The sequence below is a fragment of the Schistocerca gregaria genome, chromosome 8, assembly GCF_023897955.1.
Source record: "Schistocerca gregaria isolate iqSchGreg1 chromosome 8, iqSchGreg1.2, whole genome shotgun sequence".
Taxonomy (NCBI): Eukaryota; Metazoa; Arthropoda; class Insecta; order Orthoptera; family Acrididae; genus Schistocerca; species Schistocerca gregaria.
The window spans coordinates 491,317,725-491,341,457 of record NC_064927.1 but is presented as its reverse complement, the minus strand read 5'-3'; the positions used below and the strand labels follow the sequence as shown (position 1 = coordinate 491,341,457).

The window sequence follows — 23,733 nt, the reverse complement described above, 5'->3', positions numbered from 1 at the left end:
AGGTGAATCCATAGATAGAATGACCAGTGATGAAAAGGTATTTACACAGTATCTGCCAATAGGTGAAGGCATAAGGCAGCTCTTCCAGAGGTAAGAAGCTCTACAGTGACCATTAGTCACACTAGCAGTGCTGTCAAAAATAGTTAAAGCCAATCAGACTTACCTAGGCACTGGTGATTCTTTGCATTTACATTTCTGCACACATCTGACTTACCACAGATCTGAGATTTGAAATTACGGAGAGTGGTGCAGGTTACAATATCAGCACAAATTCATTATGGTAAAGATGAACCTAAACATTTTCTATCTCAATAAATTTGAGAAATTTATGCTGTTAAGATCAATTAATTAAAAACAATGTAAATGCTGTTACTTTTGAGAAAGGGCACCGCAATAATGGTACAATAAGATCAAACAGGGCAAATACCTCTCGGGTTTCAAACAACGAAAAGGAAATAATGTATGTATAAAATAATTAGGTGATAGTATGAATAATAGAGCAATAAATTGTGAAAACGGAAAGTCATTTACTACATTATAGCATGCAAGGCACAAGTGTATGGTTGAAATGGACATAAACCAGTATTTTGAATGAAGTGAGTAAGAATGAAAGGAGGCTATTGAAGAGACTATCTTTTAGCTAAGACAGCTAAAATAAATCATATTTTTCTAAAGTGAAAATGCAAAGTGGAGAGCTAAACTTCCGTGAAATTTAAAAAAGGGGGGAGAAGTGTAACAGAGCCAAACACTCGAAGTAAGGTAACCAGAAAAAGAAATGTTGGATATGGCCTTTCTGCCATACATTCTGAGAGTGAAGGACAGAATCGGTCATATATTGCATAAACATGGCATAACGACGATTTTCAAACCAACAAGGAAGATCAAAGAGTGTCTTAGATCGGCGACGGAGAAAAGAGACCCACTTGTGATGTCGGGAATATACCGTATACCATGCACATGCGGAAAAGTTTATGTCAGAATGACTGGATGATCAATTAACACCAGGATCAAAGAGCATAAGTGACATTGCACGTTGGGGCAGGTGGAGAAATCTGCCGTGGCAGAGCACGCACTGAATGAGCCTGACCATGTAATAAAATTCGCCGACTCCCAAGTTCTGGCTGTAGAGAAGCACTATCACACGCGCTTGTTCAGAGAAGCTGTAGAAATACAAAAACACGCGAACAGTTTCAACAAGAAAGAGGGAAGCCTGAAGATAAACGGATCCTGGCTTCCCGTACTGCAGCGAACGACTGTCGCAGGTAGCAAGAGGAGAACCGCACCGGATATGACCAAGGAGAAGACCTCGGACGTTGGTGCGCCAGGTACATATAGTCTGCGGCCGCGAGCCTGGCTTCAGTTCACCACCGGCAATGGAGGGTGAAGCTTTGACAATGCCAGCCACTTGTGCTAGCGAAATGTCAGAAAAATCATTAGATGAACGTCGACCGAAGAACCTGAGACAGAAGCCAATAGGCACTTAATGAGTTGCTTATCTGTATTGAAAAATTAGAACTGAGCAACTGGCTCTCTGAAAATCAGGTGACCATTGATACTTGTACATTAGATGTTACAGGACTTAAGTCAACCTTGTACTTCCTTAGGGAAAATATGGAGAAAGAAGGAGTTGCCACATTTGTCAGAAACTGTTTTAATTTCAAGAATACTGATATTAATAAGTTTTGCTCAGAGCAGCACTTAGAAGCTTGCACTACAGAAGTGGTATTTCATAATAAGTCCTTTATAATAGTAAGTACACCAGAGCAGCCTTAGGAAACTTAAACCACTTCATACAAAACTGGAAGCTCTGTTGTCCCATCTCAGAGTAAAAAACAAGGAAACAGTGGTTTCTGGTGATCTGAATATGTATTTATTGAAAAGCTGTGTCAGTGAGCAATTATTGCTATCAGTGTCACTGTTATTCAATTTAAATACAACTGTGAACTTTGCAACTAGGGTATGTAAATGCTCGGAGACTGTTATTGATAACAACTTTGTAGAAAAATCTAGGGAAAAAAGTTGCATCACAAAACCAATAGTAAATGGGCTATCTGATCATGCCATTCAACATCTTATTTTAAATGTTGAAACTTGTCAGGATATAAAATATATTAAATCTGAGTACCAGAGGCTCATAATTCAGTCAAAAATTAAGAATTTTACGAGATTTCTCAACGACATGACCTGGATAGATGTTTACAAATACTTCCAATTCAAATGCAAAATACAAAGCATTCATTAATAAAGTTACTTCCACATCTGTTTTCCCCTAAACATAAAACAAATCAAACAGAAGTCTAAAAATAAACCATGGAATAGACAAGGAATATAGGTCTCATGTGGAACAAAAAGGAAACTATATCTACTGTCCAGGAACAGCTCTGATGTTAGCACTGTAATGTACTACAAAGACTACTGCAAAATACTGAAGCAAATAATCCAAAATCCAAGCATCTTTACTATGAGAAAAAGATAATTACACCAGGCAACAAAATATATGGGTTACTGTAAAAACAGAGACAGGTGGGCCCACAAAGGAAGTGGAACCGGTAGCTCTAAAAACGAATGAGACATTGGTAACAAATGCATGTAGTGCTGCAAACCTCTTACACAAGTACTTTGTTTCTGTTACAGACAGCATGTGTTTATCAAGTTCAGTAAACAGTGCAAAGCAATATCTGAGACCAGTCTCTACAAATAACTTCAGTGAAAAGAAAACGACACTCACTTCTCCCAAAAAAGTAGCATCCATCATAACAGCCTTAAAATCAAAGTATTCTTGTGGTTAAAATCAAACAATGGAACATTCAGGATGGAATGTAACAATATTATGAAAAGGAAAGTTGTTATTCACCATACAGCAAAGATGCTGAGCCACGGATAGTGATAACAAAAAGGCTTTTTGTTGCATGCGAGTTGGGTTCTATCTACAAATTATTTGTGGAATCAGTCTCTTATCACTGGAACATTTCCAGACTGGCAAAAATATGACCCAGTTAAACGTCTTTACAAGAAGGGGGATGAAGAGATACCATTAAACTATCAATCAATTTCCACTTTTGCCAGCTTTTCCAAAAATATTTGAAAATGATGTGTTCAGCCATCTTATGCATCTGACCGCAGATAATACACTATCTAAGTCACAGTTTGGGTTCCTTAAGGGTTCTGATATAGGGAAGGCTATCTACATGTGCAGTGAGCACATACTTAATTCATTAAGTAACAAATTATAGGCTATTGGCATTTTCTGTGACCTGTCAAAAGCCTTTGACTGTGTGAATCACAGCATTCTCTTTAGTAAATTAGAATATTACAGTGCTGCAAAATGATTCAGGTGGTATCTAAGAAATGGAAAACAAAAGGTGTTGTTGCAAAATACCTGTGGAGTATGCAATCAATCCTCATCTGATCGGGAATTAATTACATGGAGTGTTCCTTAATGTTCCACCTTGGATCCATTGCTTTTTCTTGTGTATGTTAATGACCTCTCATCTGTTATGTTGCCAGATGTTATGTTTATTTTGTTTGCAGATAATGAAAAAACATTTGCAATAAATAGCAAGTCAAGTACAGATTTGGAAATGGCTGCTAATCAAATTTTCACTGACATTAATAAATGGTTTAATGCCAATTCACTTTCATTAATCTTTGAAAAGAACCACTATATGAAGTTCAGAACTAACAAGAGATTTCCTTCCAGAACATGTATAACATATGAAGATAGAAAAGGTTGACAGTGTTAAATTTCTGGGATTACAACTCAATGATAAATTCAATGGGAAGGGCACAGGACAAAATTGCAGTAGCACCTGAAAAAGTCTATTTGCAATGTGAATGATGTCAGATGCAGGATATATATATATATATATATATATATATATATATATATATATATATATATATATATATATAAACATACTTTGCTTATTTTCATATGGGATCATATTCTGGGGTAAGTTGTCAAACCAAGCAAAAGTTTTTAAGAGTCAAAAAGCATGTAATAAGACTCATTTGTGGTGTAAATTCAATAACATAATGTAGAATCCTATTTAAGGACCTGGGCATTCTAACCACTGCTTCTCAGCATATTTGTTCCTTAATGAATTTTTTTGCAAATAATATTTCACTGTTTCCAATCAACAGCTCAACAGATAATATCAATACTAAAAGTACGAAAATATACATAAAGACCTAAAATCCCTTACCTTGGAAAATAAAACGGGTTGAATATTCAGGAGCACACATTTTCAATAAATTGCCAGCAACCATTAAAAACTTGGCTTCAGGTAAAGCAGCACAGTTTAAATAGAGTCTGAAAGATTTTTTGGTACACAATTCCTTGTACCCTATAGATGAATATCTTAAGGAGGACTGTTACATCAGCTTAAGTAAAAATGGCTGTTAGCCTTCAGTTTTGACAGTACTGCATCACGACAGTAAATATTAGGTTATTTTGTATTTGATAAATTTATTAGAAGTGCATAACTATGTTTCATTCTAACAGTGTATTAATTCTGTAAATATTAGCAGTTCCTGTTTACTGTAATGTATTCACATACGTTTACAATCTCCTGACAAGTGATCAGGGAAAAGAGTATTATAATCAAATGTTCTGTGTTTCTTATGTTATACTTTCTGACATGTTCCGTGGCCACAAGAATCATCTCACTTTTGGGTCTATAGAACATAAACTGAATCTAACTCATCTTAGACTATGTCATAATTAGTAAAGTAAGTTGGATTACACGACAACTTTTATCGGAGTGGAGGCCATCTGTAGTGTAACGCTTCGATTCTGCGGAATAATGTGTTCCACTTCTAACCACTTGGGCCAACAAAAGATGTTCATAGAAACTTGAAATGTTGTTTAGATACTTGTTAAGTATGAAATATCCCACTGTGTGTGCTCTGGTTTGGCATATGTGCAGGTTTAGTGTAAACAGCATCAGCTCAGAACATCAACAAAGCGCAAAGGTGAGTGCACGTCTCCAGCTGCTGCAGAATGCCACTTCTGCTTTGGTGTTGCGAATTGATGGTGCCTCAAATGCAATGGAGCAAAGGGCACGGGCAATAATGTCAAGGGCAGAACAGCTGAAGAGATGGTAACTGTCCTTCTGTGTTCTCAAATCAGTACGGCAAAACACATTATGATCTATTTGTGATCTACAAGCTGTGCTAGATCTGTATCACCTGCAACTGTTAATGAGTTGCATTATTAGTTTAAATAAATCAGAGCTCTCTTTCAGCACCTACCCACTGCAGAAAATGATGAACTGTCACATCATGGTCTGGTGGCACTGCATAGCAGGCCTAGTAAAGCAAATAACTTCAACGATGGCAACTGCAAAACATTTGTAAGGTAAAAGTTGGCACATTCATTATGCAGGTGACAGATCGTGCATGGAGTGGAACACAACATATCAAAAACCATCCATATGTAACAATTCAACCAGAGCATGGACTGTACCTACTCCAAATCCATCACCTCGATTTTATTGCCAAGTTCACTAAAGACGACGTTCGTATTAAGAGCACAAACAACATTGTGGCCTATTTTCTCTCTCGCATAAACATTAACACTGCAACAATCGGCATCAATTATGAAGAGCTCACTGTAGGGCAACACCAAGACCCACAAATAGAGGAATTACTACAAGACGCTGCTACAGGGCCTAAATTAGAGCATGTGGTGGTCCTTGGAACTCCTATTTGATTATGGTGTGATGTCCCCCAAAACTGGTTGCATACAGTAGACCCACAAAAATTTTGGAACACCATTTACAACAATCTGCACAATGTATCTCACTCAGTAGTAAGACCAGACAAAATTAACAACATAACAGTTTGTCTGGCCAAAAGTGAAGATGGGCTACAAGTTCTGGAGCCACAAGTGGATTAGCTATCAACAAAGTAAAGTAAGATGCCACATGTATCCCAGGCGTGGCAAATATCAGATACCAAAAAGGCAACTGCAACATGTCCATCTTGATCTCGTAGGACCTCTGCCGGAATCAGAAAGTTATTGCAACATACTCTCAACAATAGATCACATTACTCTCACTGGGTAGAAATGGTGCCGCTAGCCACTACTACAGCCAAAACAATGGCAAAAGCACTCCCGCTCTGACTTCAGTCCATTTTGTCTGTGCAGTATGTATTACAACGGGCCTAGGCCACCAGTTCCAGTCCCTCCTGTTTATAGAATCATGCAACCTTTGTGGTGTCCAGAATGTCAGGATGAAAGCCTACCAGCCACAGAGCAAGGGTCTCATAGGACACTGGCACAGTACCTTAAAAGCAGCAATTATGTGCCACAAGCAGCAATGGACAGAAGCCTTGCCATGAGTACTCCTAGGTATTAGAACCACTTTCAAGGAAAACTTACAGGTATCATTAGGCCTCAACATTCCACCAGAATCTGTCACACCTGCAGTGTTACCAATTGCCGCTGATTGAGAGCTACCTGTTTTGGCCAATGAGTTAAATAGTATATCCCACTTATGTACCCTGTCCTCCCCCCATGAACCATGGACCTTGCCGTTGGTGGGGAGGCTTGCGTGCCTCAGCGATACAGATGGCCGTACCGTAGGTGCAACCACAACGGAGGGGTATCTGTTGAGAGGCCAGACAAACGTGTGGTTCCTGAAGAGGGGCAGCAGCCTTTTCAGTAGTTGCAGGGGCAACAGTCTGGATGATTGACTGATCTGGCCTTGTAACAATAACCAAAATGGCCTTGCTGTGCTGGTACTGCGAGCGGCTGAAAGCAAGGGGAAACTACGGCCGTAATTTTTTCAAAGGGCATGCAGCTTTACTGTATGATTAAATGATGATGGCGTCCTCTTGGGTAAAATAGTCCCCCATTCGGATCTCCGGGCGGGGACTACTCAAGAGGATGTCGTTATCAGCAGAAAGAAAACTGGCGTTCTACGGATCGGAGCATCGAATGTCAGATCCCTTAATCGGGCAGGTAGATTAGAAAATTTAAAAAGGGAAATGGATAGGTTAAAGTTAGATATAGTGGGAATTAGTGAAGTTCGGTGGCATGAGGAACAAGGCTTCTGGTCAGGTGACTACAGGGTTATAAACACAAAATCAAATAGGGGTAATGCAGGAGTAGGCTTAATAATGAATAGGAAAATAGGAAGGCGGGTAAGCTACTACAAACAGCATAGTGAACACATTATTGTGGCCAAGATAGATACGAAGCCCACACCTACTACAGTAGTACAAGTTTATATGCCAACTAGCCCTGCACATGACGAAGAAATTGAAGAAATGTATGATCAAATAAAAGAAATTATTCAGATAGTGAAGGGAGATGATAATTTAATAGTCATGGGTGACTGGAATTCGGTAGTAGGAAAAGGGAGAGAAGGAAACGTAGTAGGTGAATATGGACTGGGGCAAAGAAATGATAGAGGAAGCCGCCTGGTAGAATTTTGCACAGAGCACAACTTAATCATAGCTAACACTTGGTTCAAGAATCATAAAAGAAGGCTGTATACATAGAAGAAGCCTGGAGATACTAAAAGGTATCAGATAGATTATATAATGGTCAGACAGAGATTTAGGAACCAGGTTTTAAATTGTAAGACATTTCCAGGGGCACATGTGGACTCTGACCACAATCTATTGATTATGACCTGTAGATTAAAACTGAAGAAACTGCAAAAATGTGGGAATTTAAGGAGATGGGACATGGATAAACTAAAAGAATCAGAGGTTGTACAGAGTTTCAGGGAGAGCATAAGGGAGCAAATGACAGGAAAGGGGGAAAGAAATACAGTAGAAGAAGAATGGGTAGCTTTGATGGATGAATTAGTGAAGGCAGCAGAGGATCAAGTAGGTAAAAAGATGAGGACTAGTAGAAATCCTTGGTTAACAGAAGAAATATTGAATTTAATTGATGAAAGGAGAAAATATAAAAATTCAGTAAATGAAGCAGGCAAAAAGGAATACAGACGTCTCAAAAATGAGATCGACAGGAAGTGCAAAATGGCTAAGCAGGGATGGCTAGAGGACAAATGTAAGGATGTAGAGGCTTATCTCACTAGGGGTAAGATAGATACTGCCTATAGGAAAATTAAAGAGACCTTTGGAGATAAGAGAACCACTACTATGAACATCAAGAGCTCAGATGAAAACCCAGTTCTAAGCAAAGAAGGGAAAGCAGAAAGGTGGAAGGAGTATATAAAGGGTCTATACAAGGGCGATGTACTTGAGGACAATATTATGGAAATGGAAGAGGATGTGGATGAAGATGAAATAGGAGATACGATACTGCGTGAAGGGTTTGACAGAGCACTGAAAGACCTGACTCGAAACAAGGCCCCCGGAGTAGACAACATTCCATTGGAACTACTGACGGCCTTGGGAGAGCCAGTCCTGACAAAACTCTACCATCTAGTGAACAAAATGTATGAAACAGGCGAAATACCCGCAGACTTCAAGAAGAATATAATAATTGCAATCCCAAAGAAAGCAAGTGTTGACAGATGTGAAAATTACCGAACAATCAGTTTAATAAGCCACAGGTGCAAAATACTAACACGAATTCTTTACAGACGAATAGAAAAACTAGTAGAAGCCGACCTCGGGGAAGATCAGTTTGGATTCCGTAGAAATGTTGGAACACGTGAGGCAATACTGACCTTACGACTTATCTTAGAAGGAAGATGAAGGAAAGGCAAACCTACATTTCTAGCATTCGTAGACTTAGAGAAAGCTTTTGACAATGTTGACTGGAATACTCTCTTTCAAATTCTAAAGGTGACAGGGGTGAAATACAGGGAGCGAAAGGCTATTTACAATTTGTACAGAAACCAGATGGCAGTTATAAGAGTCGAGAGACATGAAAGGGAAGCAGTTGTTGGGAAGGGAGTAAGACAGGGTTGTAGCCTCTCCCCGATGTTATTCAATCTCTATATTGAGCAAGCAGTAAAGGAAGCAAAAGAAAAATTTGGGGTAAGTATTAAAATCCATGGAGAAGAAATAAAAACTTAGAGGTTCGCCGATGATATCGTAATTCTGTCAGAGACAGCAAAGGACTTGGAAGAGCAGTTGAATGGAATGGATAGTGTCTTGAAAGGAGGATATAAGATGAACATCAACAAAAGCAAAACGAGGATAATGGAATGTAGTCGAATTAAATCGGGTGATGCTGAGGGAATTAGATTAGGAAGTGAGACACTTTAAGTAGTAAAGGAGTTTTGCTATTTCGGGAGCAAAATAACTGATGATGGTCGAAGTAGAAAGGATATAAAATGTAGACTGGCAATGGCAAGGAAAGCGTTTCTGAAGAAGAGAAATTTGTTAACATCGAGTATAGATTTAAGTGTCAGGAAGTCATTTCTGAAAGTTTTTGTACGGAGTGTAGCCATGTATGGAAGTGAAACATGGATGATAAATAGTTTGGACAAGAAGAGAATAGAAGCTTTCAAAATGTGGTGCTACAGAAGAATGTTGAAGATTAGATGGGTAGATCACGTAAGTAATGAGGAAGTATTGAATAGGATTGGGGAGAAGAGAAGTTTGTGGCACAACTTGACCAGAAGAAGGGATCGGTTGGTAGGACATGTTCTGAGGCACCAAGGCATCACCAATTTAGTATTGGAGGGCAATGTGGAGGGTAAAAATCGTAGAGGGAGACCAAGAGATGAATGCACTAAGCAGATTCAGAAGGATGTAGGTTGCAGTAGGTACTGGGAGATGAAGACGCTTGCACAGGATAGAGTAGCATGGAGAGCTGCATCAAACCAGTCTCAGGACTGAAGGCCACAACAACAACATGTACCCTGCCTCTGCACCACATTGCTGAACATGTCTTCAATACATTGGCATACCATAAATACATTATATTCAGGAATGACACGATCTGCACAGCATTACACAAATTCTTTTATGTGTCCTGCATTCCTCAACTTCCTTATACAGGACCGCATCCAGTCTGCAAATGAGGAGATCATACATTGAAGTTCCTGCTACATGGGAAGCCTTTTGTGGTCTCATTACAACTATTGAAACTCAGCTGGGTCCTGCGAACATGTCAGTGAGCAATATGGAAACTACAGTATCAGCTGACCAACAGTTACAAGAGACAGAAGATGACGTCACAATACATAGTCGTCAAAGGAAGTGACAGTAGTTCCACAGCTTCTGAGACACAATACACTGATCATAACTATCACTCATGTTATGGGCTAGTCCACAGGACTCCTCACTACCATGTTATGTAATCCCTCAAATGGAAGTAAGTAGCAGTGTCGCAGAGTTTTTTTAATGAGGTACATAGAAGGCAGCTGTCATTTGTGAGCATTGTATTCAACCAAGCACATACAATGTGACATTTTAATGCAGTGCAAGTTGGAAGGACAGTCAGTCTGATTAAAAAAAAGTCAATTTTCAGCCATGTTGCTGCAGTTGCCAGTGCCTCTCCATGTGTCATGCATATGCTGTGGACACACCACAGGGAGAGGCTCCTAGAAGAGCAACTGTGTCTGATCAGACTAACATGAACAGGTTATGAGAAAGGACCCTTTCGACCCAGACATCCCGTTTGAGTATCCTACTTGACACAATGTCCTGCAGCGCACCTTGTTCTGCTGCATCCATGTGAACTGGCAACTTCTTCACCAGTGAAACATGTCATTCACAAATGAGTCCAGATATTCTCCGACATAAGGTGACGATCATGTTAATGTGCCAAGACCCGTAGTGTGCGGTACCTGCCAAATGTTGACCATGAAATTGACATTTTCGAGATTCTGTGATGCTATGGAGACGCTTCAGTGCTGACAGCCATACAGATCTTGTCATTACCTTCAGCTACCTTACCACCAGGTACCACCTGTTGGACCATGTGGTGGCTGTTGTCCATGTGGCACACATCAGCAGTGATGTTTTGTGAAGCCTGGACGTTGGAGTAATGGAATGGCTGGTGGTGAGTCCCAACCTAAACCCCATCATGCATATGTGGGACACCGTTTGATGGCCATGTTCATAGTTTCCCTGTTACACCACAGACCCTCCAAGAAATCTCATGGGCTCCCAATGAAGAATGGTAACTGATACCACAGGGTGACATCCATAGACTTAGACGGAGCATGCCACACAGGTATCAGGCAGTGATGAATGTTCACAAAAGGCATACACATTATTGGAGCTCTCAAAGTCGAATGAAAACCTCCCAGGATGACGGGATGAATGATGGTTTCCACTTGTCTTTGACACCTGTCATACATTTCAGTTTTTTTTTATGGAATCTATTGAGGATGTAATGATGTTTCGTTTCATATTTAATTTGTAAAATACAATGGTATAAATTTGGCAACATAGCCAAGATTCTATTATTGCTCAGTGGGATATGACACACTCAAAGTCATGTTCCACTAATTCTTCTGAGCAGTGTATCACAGAACATATTTCTATTATAGCCATAAAAACCTTCTCAGCATCTTTTCAAACATGCACAGGTGAATAATTAAATTTGGGTAAAGGAGGGTGTGGACCATCTCTACATCAAACCAGCTCCAAATTGTAAATCCACATCTCTATCCACTAGACTACCATACACTTCAGCAGTTTTGGTTCTTAATTTATGTGATCCTTTGAAGGCATTAATCAATGATATCATTAACACACATTTAATTATAACAATTTGTACTAAGAAGAACACATTTTTGATACAATGTCACTGCGCCACACATTCGTGAAACGTAAGTTATGATCCAAAAACAATGAAATATGGGCCCACACATTCCCAAGATTGTTTAAAGTACACTGCAGTAATTTCATTGGGAAGCTGTTACACAGCCTCCTTACAGTCCTGTCCTCTCCCCAAGCAATTTCCATATTTTTGGAGCCCAGAAAAGAAGATATTTGGGGCCGTCGATTTGCTTTGGGTGAAGAGGTACATGCCTGGTTAAAATCATGTTTCCGTAGGCAACCACACACATTTTTGCATGAAGGCACTGACCATCTTGTCTCACCGAGCTAGGTGGCGCAGTGGTTAGCACACTGGACTCGCATTTGGGAGGACGACGGTTCAATCCCTCGTCCGGCCATCCTGATTTAGGTTTTCTGTGATTTACCTACATCGCTCCAGGCAAAGGCCGGGATGATTCCTTTGAAAGGGCATGGCCGACTTCCTTCCCTACTCCGATGAGACTGATGACCTCGCTGTCTGGTCTCCTCCCCCACAGCAACCCATCTTGTCTCCCAGTGTGAGACTATGGTGATTACATGTGAAATAATAAACATTTACTTACTTTTTTGCCATCTGTCTCATTTTCATTCGATTGCCCCTTACATGCAGGGTGTCCAAAAAAACATCGACAAGCTTTAGGGACAGAACAAGAAAAAAATATCTAGTGAACATGGGCTCTAAACTGCATACCTTAAGGGCTATGAGCACTTATTCATCTTTGATAATGTCAAACAGATCTCTTCTACTTGATGGACTTGGCTTTCCATATTTTGGGAGAAGAGGAAAACAGCCCAGTAAACATGGAGTTTAAAATGCATACTGTAACAGCTGTGGGCACTTGGTCGTCTTCACTAATGCGAAACATGTAGTGCTCATTGCTCTTAAGGCATGCATTTTAGATTCCATGTTTACTGGTCATTGGTTTCTTGGTTTTGTACACACCACTTCCTCACAAAATATGGAAAGCAATGGTCTTGGAATAGAAGAGATGTATTTCATAGTATAAAGAAGAACAAGTGCTCATAACACTTAATGTTTGCATTTTAGATGGCTACTGGAATTTTTTTCTTTTCTCAGAGTGAGGAACCTGTCAACAAACTTGATTAGTGTTTTTTTGTGACATCCTGTAATGTATCTAAGGAAAAAAATCATAATACTTTTTGTTAAAACCTTTAATCAACAGTAATTTCATGGATATTCAAACACTCTCACTTAGAAACAATAGTTGGTTACATGATAACAACTCAGTATCTCTTATTCGACTGCCGTGCCATTACATGCGGCTGGCGCCGTTCGTAGCTAGATGGCGCCCCCGCACTCAGCCGAGTTGCAGAGCGCGTCTATTGCCGTTTGCGCGCACTGTCGTGGCGGCACTGTTAAATGTCGTGGCACTATCACAACACTTTTCCCCCCTTGAAAAAAAAAAAAAAACACTCACTTTCTTGGAGACATGGACAGTGCGGAGACATCCATGGCCACTTGTGAGGCCCCGAGAAGAACCCGTGGAGAGACACGAGAGTATGGTCGAAAATGTCCAGGATGGAAGCTTGTGCATGGAACGTGCCTCCTGGACGAGATGATGGGTGAAAACTCTGGAGCAGTATCCATAAGTGTCGTGGACCTGGGGGTGTGTTCCAGCAAGAGGGATCCTGGAGAAGGCGGCGTCGCGACTGGGGCCAGTTTCGGCATACTTGGAAGCGGTAGCGACATCGGCTGCATCAACACGTACGGTAGATCGGCAGCAGTGACAGGACTGGCTTCTCAGGCTGGTGGAAGCGAAGGAAGGGGCGGTGGCACCGGCATGGCCACCACTCGTAGGAGCATCTGGTCGTAATGGCGAACAACCGTGCTGTTGTCCGTACTTATTTCACAAAGCCGGTGGCCGCGAAGAGCCTTGACCACCCCTGGAATCCATTTAGGGCGAGATCCATACCCTCATGCCCACACGTCGGCACCCACCAAGTATTTTTCCGCACAGGGGGACACAGCACAAGGCCTGACAGGGTGAAGCAGGTGCAGTAGAGTACGTGGTTGGCGGCCATGCAAGAGTTCAGCAGGGCTGCGATCACCCAGAGGCGTGAAGCGATAAGAACTCAGAAATTGCAGCAGAGCGTCATCTGTGGAAAAATCACTAAGGAATTTTTTCATATGGCTTTTGAAAGTGCGGACAAGGAGTTCGACCTCCCCATTCGATTGCGGATGGAAGGGTGGTGCTGTAACATGATGAATCCCTTGTCCAGTACAAAAATCACAGAAGGCCTGCAAAGAGAACTGAGGGCCATTGTCCGTGACGATCATGGATGGAAGACCTTCTAGCGCAAAGATTTTGGACAAAGCCAACGTCGTTGCCGCAGTGGTGGGCGATGGACATCGAACAACAAACAGAAACTTCGAGAAGGCGTCAATCAACAGTAGCCAATAAGTACCGAGGAAGGAGCCGGCAAAGTCAGCGTGCACCCGTTCCCATGGCTGCGCCGGATCAGTGGATCAGGCCACAGAGAGGGCATTGTTCGAGATGCAGCCAGCTGTTGAGCACACAGATCACACGCAGCAACCATGTGGGTGATGTCCGAATCAATACTGGGCCAATAAACATGCCTGCGGGACAGGGACTTAGTCCGAGAAATACCCCAATGGCCTTCGTGCCACAGTTTGAGAACATCTCTGCGAAGAGAGGCTGGCACCACGACCCGTGGAGATGCGCCATCCGTGGCCAGAAGAACACCGCCATCACGAACAGACACATGAAGGGGCAAGGCATGGTAGTTGCGAAGAGGATCCAATGCCCAGCCCTTGGTCCTGTCCGACCAACCCCGTTGAACAAAACCGATCACCTGACGCAGGACCGGGTCCCGCACGGTAGCCGACGCGACCTGCGAACCTGTAGGTGGAAAACCCTCGACCACACGATGTTCTTCCTCATCAATGTAGAAACAGAGTAGTTCATCACGATCGAAAACCGGGTCGTGGCCCCCATCGGCAATCGCGACAATGCGTCAGCATTGGCGTGCTGGGCCGTGGGGCGATAGTGAATCTCATAGTGAAAACGAGACAAGTATAAGGCCCAACATTGCAGGCGGTGAGCTGCCTTATCCGGAAACGACGCCGATGGGCTGAACAGAGAGACCAGCGGCTTGTGGTCGGTGATAAGGTGAAACTTAGAACCATACAAAAAAACGCTGAACTTTTTTAGAGCATAAATGATAGCGAGCACCTCCTTTTCGATTTGAGAGTAATGCTGTTGCGCATCGTTGAGGGTCTTGGAAGCATAGGCGAGGGGTCGTTCCGACCCATCCTCATACCGATGGGCGAGAACAGCCCCTAGGCCATACTGTGACGCGTCAGTCGCCAGAACCAAGTGCTGACCCAGATGGAATGTGGCAAGACAAGGCGCCGACTGCAAATGAGCCTTCAGGCGGACAAAAGCCTGCTCACACTTGTCGGACCAACAGAAAGGGATGTTTTTGCGTAACAGCTGATGCAGAGGATGAGCTACAGCCGCCTCGGATGGAATGAATTTGTGATAATAAGCAATCTTGCCTAGAAACACCTGAAGTTCTTTGACCGTAGATGGCCGGGTAGAGCGTTAATGGCCGCAACGTGCTGACGTAGAGGACGTATACCCTCACGGGACAAGTGGAAACCAAGGTACACAATGGAGGGTTGGAAGAACTGTGACTTGTCTAGATTGCACCTCAACCCAGCAGAATGCAAAACCCGAAACAGTGAATGCAAATTGCGAAGGTGCTCCTCAGTGGAGGCCCCCGTGACAACAATGTCATCCAGATAGTTCATGCAGCCGGGAACGGAAGCCGTGAGCTGTTCCAAAAACCGCTGAAAAATGGAAAAATGGCCGACGCGCAATCGACGGCAATCGACGGTAACCGCTGGTACTGATACAACCCACAAGGAGTGTTGATGACGAGAAATTCCTTGGAAGAAGCGTCCACCGGCAACTGATGGTACGCCTCCGATAAGTCTAGTTTGGAAAAGAACTGGCCCCCAGCGAGCCTGGTAAATAACTCCTCAGGACGGGGAAGAGGATAAGCGTCAATGAGGCCCTGGCGTTGACAGTGGCTTTAAAATCACCACACAATCGCAGACTCCTGTTTGGTTTAGAAACCACCACGATTGGCGATGCCCATTCGCTGGAGGTAACAGGAAGGAGGATCCCTGAAGCTGTTAACCTGTCTGTCTAAGCCTTGACAGGTGCACGCAACACCACTGGAATAGGGCGTGCCCGGAAAAACTTAGGGCGAGCTGTAGGTTTAAGAGTAATGTGGGCTTCAAAATCCTTGGCACGACCCAGACCAGCAGAGAACACGGACAAAAATTCAGAACACAATCCATCCAGCTGTTGATACGGAATATCCTCAGATATGAGGTGCACATCATCATCATTGGAGAACCCGAACAACTGGAAAGCATCATAGCCGAACAGGTTTTCAGTGCTCCCATGATCCACCACATAAAACGTGAGGGGCCTAACAACAGGCTTGTAGGCAGTGGAAGCATCAAACTGGCCAATGATGGGAATTTTCTGTTTATTATAAGTCTTCAGATTTTGCGTAACTGGAGACAAGGGAGGGGAGCCCAACTCCAAATACGTGCGAGAATTAATGAGAGTTACTGCAGAGCCAGTGTCCACTTGCATGCGAATGTCTTTATCCAGAACACGAACAGTAACAAACAACTTTTTTGTTTGAGAAAGCACAAAGTTAGCATCCATGTTCGATGCCTCGTCCCTGTCGACAGGAACTTTAGGGGTCTGACACACAGAAGCAATGTGGCCTTTTTTCCTACATGAATTACACGTTGCCCAACATTTTGGACACGCGGCCCCTGTCATGCTGTACGAAAACAACATGGACAAGAAGGAAGTGCGGAACGAACCTGCTTCTGTGGTTGCTGTTTTCGCTGCGAGCGTTGCAGCCCAACGTGACGTCGTTTATGCGAGTGAACCGCCGCCACATCGTCGTTCTCCTGTGAAACAGGCAAATTGTCCGTGTCGAAAGTTGACTGTATAGCGCCTACATCACACCACACGTCTATTTGCACGCCAGCAGCGTGAGACGCTTCAAAGGATTGAGAGATGCTTAGAACTTCCGACAACGACGGGTTTGGTAGTTGTAGGGCACGTTGCCGAACTTCTTTATCAGGAGCGAGCCCTAGAATAGCATCCCTAACCATTGAATCAGCATAAGACTCATGATGAGTGTCCGTAACAAACTGACATTTCCTACTCAGACTGTGTAGTTCCGCCGCCCAAGCCAGGTAAGATTGATGGGGCTGTTTACGATACCTGTAGAACGCCACGCGGGCGGCAACGACGTGGGTGTTTTTTGGTAATAGTTAGACAATAAGTCACACATTTCTTGGAAGGACAGAGAGGCAGGTTCCCGCAGATAGATCCCTGGGGAAATCCAAGATAAAAATAACGACTTACACATAGGAGCATCGACAACGCCGAAAGCCAAGAAGTGTTGGCGCAAACGATGCTCATAATCCTCCCAGTCTTTAGTGGCCTCGTTGTAAGGAGGGAATGGAGGCGGAGAAGAGGAGGACAGACGATGAGTAAGCAACATCGACAACGCCTGAATAGCAGCCGTCAGCTGTGTTTGTTGTCCAATGAGCGCTTGCAAAAGCTGTTCCATGTCTGCCCCGTCACGAACACAGAAATCCACAACGCAGTGAAAATACCCTACCTCGTCGCCAAAAGTGTTATAACCTTTAATCGCCAATAATTGTGTGGATATTCAAACACTCTCACTTAGAAACAATAGCTGGTTACATGATAACAACTCAGTATCTCTTATTTGACAGCCGTGCTGTGACATGAGGCCAGCGCCGTTCATAGCTAGGTGGCGCTCCCATGCTCAGCCGAGTTGCGGAGCGCCTCCATCGCCGTTTGCGCGTACTGTCGTGGTGGCACTGTTAAATGTCGTGGCACTGTCACAACAGTTTTGGTCCTTGCACCAAGTCAGTAAATGAATCAAAGCCATCTACCTAATCATTCACTTGCCATACACTAAATTGTATTTTCCAAAATCGTTCCAGTGAGGAAGATCACACTACCGTTTCTACTTCCAATCATCCCATGAAAACCAAATTGACAGGTAATAAAATAAGTGACTGTAGGATACAAAATAAACTAAAATTGATTAACATAGTAAAAGTGATTAGACCTAATGGGATACCTATGTGATCGCACACAGAGTATGCTAAAGAACGTGTTCGTTTTCTACCAGCGGTCCATCGAAGGTTGGAGGAGGAATGAGACATTCCGAACAATTACAAATAAGTGCAGGTCATTTCCCTTTTACAAGAGAGGTTGTCAAAAAAGCCCAATCAACTATGAGCCTATATCACTGACATCAGTCTGTTGTAGAATTTTGGAATGCAGTTCATGCGTTCCAGTTTCCGGAAGTTGAAAATCTCTTCTGTATGAATCAACATGGATTCCACAAACAACACTCTTGTGAAAACCAATTTGCTATGTTCACCCCCAAGACCCAAAAAGCACTAGATACTGGAGTCCTGATTGATGCTGTGTGTATTTATTTCTAGGACACATACAATACAGATCTGCACGGTTGCTTCAATAACAACAAAATACAAGTGTGGGGATTATAAAAACAGTTTTGTGGTTTGGTTGAAGAGGTCCTGGCAAATAGAGCACTGTATGTCATTCTTAACTGAAAGAAACCATCAGGAGTAAAAGTTAAAAGTTGCTTCATGTCCACCTCCGGGTGACCTAGTGGATAACATCAAAAGTCCCATGATGCTGTTCGATGATGGCAGGTTGTACAGAGGAATCATGATGCTACGATGCTGTAGAGAAATGCAGAATGGCCTGTAGAGAACTGACAATCATTGCATAGTTTTCATAACTTCAACATAAACAAATTTAATGTACTGGACACCAATAGGCAGTGAAGTTACTGGAAACAGCCACACCCATAAAATATCTCTTAGTACGCATACAGTGATTTAAAGTTGAATGACTGCATAAAACTAATGATAGGGCTGGCAGATGCCACACTATAATTTGTTGGTAGAATCCTAAGGAGTGGTCCACTAATAAAGGAGACAGCTTATTAAAGATCCGAAGAAGAATGGGGCATTTCATCATTGTTTAGTTTGGTAAGCACAAAAGTGTCACACAGATGCTCATGAAATTCCAATGGGAAACACTAACAGAGAATTATTGTTGAAATTCCAAGATCATACATTCTTGGAAGAGTCCAATGTATTGATATCTCCTACATAATTTGGAGAAAAAGTATGAAAGTAAAATCAGAGTTTTAAGCTCACACAGGAGCTTATTAACAGTTGCTCTTCCTGCAAGCTACTCACAACTCCAATAGGAAGGGGAGAAGCAAACATGGACACAGAAATAAGGGGCAGTGTATTACTCTCTGCCACACACTGTAAAGTTATTGTGAAGTGTAGATGTGGATATTTGAGTTATCTTTTCAACTCACATGGGAGCATAACAAGTATTCTGAAGGGGGGCAAAAAAAAGCAACAGATTCATACGGAGTACTTTGTTCAAAGCGCACATAGTTTTCAAAAATTGTTTCGTGTGTGTTAATAATATACAATTATGTTAACTGTAGCTCTTTAGTGCCCCCCCCCCCCCCCCCCTATTAGTGGAAAAAAACCTTCTACAGTAACCCTGTATCTCACATTTTAATGCATAACATCAAACACTGCAGTGGTTATATTTTATTTACAAACAATTACAAAAATAAACTGAACTTTTCATATTAAATTTTCAACATTACATCAGTGATTCAGTACAGTACTTTGCACAAAAGCTGCTCAGGCATGTCTTTAATATAAATGTATGTTCAGGAAACTTCATTCTGGTCTCCAAAGTGGATCGAATACCAACAACAGAAACTGAAACATTGCCACCACCACAAATAACAACAACCATAGTCATAATGCACCATTATATCTGTAGAATGCACTTACTTTGCTGTTTCCTCATGAAGCAAGAAATGTTTCTGAATGTTTCGTACAAGTGGTCCAGGCATCTCCTCGACAGTTTTAAACACTCTTTTCACATTATCAAACTGCCTCCTGCAATATAATAAAATAAATACAGTATCACAATTAATCTGCAAACTGGTCCTTGTAATTACTAATCACGCAGTGATGAGGTAATTTTAACTAACTATTATGCACAAATAATACTGAACTCATCTTAAGTAAATCACTGCAACCACTTTAAACTCTGAATCAGACCTTATGTCAAGCTCTGATGACTTACAGGCTCAGCATTTACAATTAGTATAATTTGCAAGTAAGGAACATATAAAATATACCTTTCAAATTAACAGTTTTATGAAAACGATAGATTGCCACTCACCATAAAATGACACATTGTGTTGCAGACAGGCACAATGAAAGGCTTACAGCTTTGAGCTTTCAGATAAAAGCCTTCTTCAGAAGTGGCAATACACACACACACACACACACACACACACAAACACAAACACACACACACACACACACACACACACACACAAGCAAGCATACATAATGTACACATTATTGCTACATCCAACCAGTAAGCAACTGTGCATTGTACGGAAAGCAGCAACCCAGAGTGGGGTGGAAAAATGGGATAGATAATAAGGTGTGTGGGGGTGAAGGGGAGGGGGTGCAAGAGGAGAAAGCACTGCCTGACAGAGCATGCAGTGACTAGATGGTAGCAGGACAAGGCTGCTAGATGCAATCCCAGATCACGTGATCTGGAGTGCAACATAGGGGAGTGGGTAGAAACTGTTGGGTGTGGGTTGTTGTTAGTCATACCAACATAAAAAGCTGTGCAATGATTGCAGCAGAGTTGGTAATGACATGGCTACTTTCATAGGTGGCCTGGGCTCTGATGGGGGTGGGATAACTCTGAGAGGAATGGAATAGAAAGTGCTGTGTGGCTAGACTGGGCAAGTATTGCAACTGGTTCTTCCACAGGAATATGATTCCTGGGGGCAAGCAATTGATAATGAGAGTGGCACTGGGATGGAATAGGACATTATGGAAGTTGGGTGTGGGTGATGGAAGACCACTTTAGGAATGGGGAGTAGGACCTTGGACAGGATGTCCCTTATTTCAGTGCATGATGGTATATATTCAAGGGGGTGCTCTTTGTAGCTGGTTCTTAGTGTGGTGGGAGAATTGAGGCTGTGTGGGGTATGGCAAGCGGAATCTGTTTGCAGTCTAGGTCTGTAGGGCATTTCCTGTGTGTGAAGGCCATTGTGAGACCTTCAGCATACGAGGCAAGGGAGTTCTTGTCACTGTACTGAGTGGCCAGACCATATGGGAAGGATTTTTTGGTGTGCAAGGGCAGCTGTCAAAGTGCTGGCACTGCTGGTGGCTGGTGGGTTTAATGTGGACAGTGCCATCAGAGAAAATAAAACCAACATCCAGGAAGATGGGTATGCTCGTTTGAGGATCAGGTAATGGGGATGGTAAGGTTTTGAGGCTGTGAAGGAATAATGATAGGGTGTCTTGGCCCTGAGTGATGATAATGAATGAACCTGAACCAGACAAGGGGTTAGGGGAGGCTAGGAAGGTTTCCTATAAATGACCCATTAATAGGTTGTCACTAGAGGGTTTGTTTGCGTACTTTTCCTTTAAAAGAGAAGTAGTTGTGTTAGGATGTAGTTAATTAGGTGTATCAGGAATGAGGTAGTGGGTTTGGAGTCTGAAAGACATTGGGAGAGAGAGAGAGAGTTCAATAGTGGCAAGACCTTGGGCATGAGGTATGCTGATGTATAGGGAGGTGGAGTCAACAGTGATGAGTAGAAACCCAGATGGTAAAGATGTGGGAATGGAGGAGAGTCAATGGAGGAAGTAGTAGGTATCGTTGATGTGTAAGGCTAGATTTGGGAAATTGGATGGAGGTGTTGGTCAATGAGGGCTGAAATTCTTTCAGTGGGAGCACAATAACCAGCAACAATGTGATGTTCAGGATTGTTAGGTATGTGGATTTCAAGGAGCATGGAGAAAGAGAGTGTGTGGAAGTCATGAGGATGATAAGGAGAGAACCTGATTGAAGGATGAGGTCCATGGAAGGGTCTAAGGTTTTAAGAAGGGATTGGAGGTTATGTTGGGCTTCTGGGACGGGATCACTCTGGCAGAGTTTAAAGATGGAGGAGACACTTAATTGGCAGCAGGCTTCTGGCAGATAGTCACTGTGATTAACAAAGACAGTGGTGGAACCTTTGTCTGCAGGTAGGATGGTAAAGTCAGTGTCTGTTTTTAGGTCATGTCTGGCTATCCTTTCTTCTGCTGAAAGGTTGGTGTTCTTAAGAAGGGACATGTGGAAGGCTGGTGAAGTTAAGTTTGGTGAAGTTAAGTTTGGTGAAGTTAAGTTTGGTGAAGTTAAGTTTGGTGAAGTTAAGTTTGGTGAAGTTAAGTTTGGTGAAGTTAAGTTTGGTGAAGTTAAGTTTGGTGAAGTTAAGTTTGGTGAAGTTAAGTTGGATGTACATAATCCCTGAAACGTGACTAGGGGGTGTTTAGTGTGTGTGTTAGGGGGGGGGGGGGGGGGGGGTTGTCAGCCTGATGAAGGTACGAACTGGAAGAGTCGGGGTTTGATATTGGGATTAGGTTGGCTTTGGTCAGAGGGATTGGAGGCAAAGAAGTGTTTCTAGTGCAAATACCAAGAGAAGGAGGTAGGTCTTTGACAAGTCCCACAAGGTTAAATTTGGGTTTAGGGCTGAAGATGAGCCCTTAGGATAGGGCTGAAACTTCAGGGAATGGGGCTGAAGATTTTTGTGGAAAATTTAACAGCACTGTTCTGGGATGGTTTTGGCTCTGGATTTAGTGGAGTTTTGTAGGGAGTTTTAGGGGTTGTGGCAATGTGAAAAGGTCAGACAGGCTAGGTCTGGGTGTTGCGTGGGGTTGATGAGGAGAGGATAGAGGTTGGGTAGTATGCACCAAGGCAGGAGCAGCATTTCAGTATGCTCAATAACTTATGGAAGTGGTGCCTGGAATGGTCTTCTAGGTGCTAGAGTGCAAGGGACTCAATTTCAGAGATGTGAAGTATGTAACAGGGATTGCACAGTAGTAGTATCTTGTGCAGTGAGCAGAGGTCGTTCTGGGATGCCTGTGACATGGAGATGTGTTTTTGCAATACCAAGTTTGAGAGGGACCAGGACTGGAAAAATCTGAAAATTTGAAGGTCATTGTGAAAGAAGGCATGGGATCCAGAGAAAGGAAAGGAATTTTTAAGGTTAGGCCCTTTGGGGGGGGGGGGGACATTCCATTTTAGGTAGCATTTAAGGAACAGAATGTAGACAGGGTTTTAGCCATGGCAAAGGGTACTTTCCTGAACTGGTGCAAAAAAGTGGAGTGGGGGTCCATTGCAGCAAGGATGGCATAAGGGAAATGCGATATGATGTAGGAAATGGGCAAATGAAGGCATTTGGTGCTCAATAACAGAAAAAGACATAAACAAATAAATACAGATATGCACAAATAACTAAAGAAACTCACAAGTACATAAAAATAGTATGAAAATGTGGACAATACAAGGGAACATGTGGGGTATGGGAGTATGCACATGTTGCAATAAAGGAAATGAGAGGGGGATGTGGGATTGGATCGGTCAATATTAACAAGTTTATGTGACACAGAAAGGTGTTGAAAATAATTAGTGTAAATATGCAACGATGAGAGGGGAAATGTGATCAATAGGAATAATTATAATTATTGGCAGGAAGAATTTGGGGCAGGAGAAACTACACTAATGATCAGCACAGTTACATAGCCGTGTGTTGCGCACAAATGAGACAGTTGATAGAGTGTGAGCACTTTGGAAGGTGACAAAGAAACACAGGAAAGCAGAGAAAGAATGGACAGTGAGCAGAGTAGTGCTTTAGAACAGAGCTGAAAATGTGACCTACACACATGGCTGCCTGCAGGCACTGTGGGCACTTGAATGGCCTTGCGGACACAATAAGTGCACAGCTTAAATTCCCTACTCTTGAATAGGACCAAAGACTGCCGACAAT

At 42.5% G+C, this 23,733-nt stretch overlaps 1 protein-coding gene across 1 annotated transcript in view; it reads right to left on the bottom strand.

Annotated features, from left to right (window-relative positions):
• LOC126285020 (acidic fibroblast growth factor intracellular-binding protein) overlaps window positions 1-23,733 on the bottom strand; it is a 79,610-nt gene that overhangs the window by 34,664 nt on the left and 21,213 nt on the right. Inside the window, exon 5 of the mRNA XM_049984331.1 lies at window positions 19,685-19,792. Coding sequence (XP_049840288.1) covers window positions 19,685-19,792 — 108 coding nt within the window. The remainder of the gene's footprint in view (window positions 1-19,684; window positions 19,793-23,733) is intronic.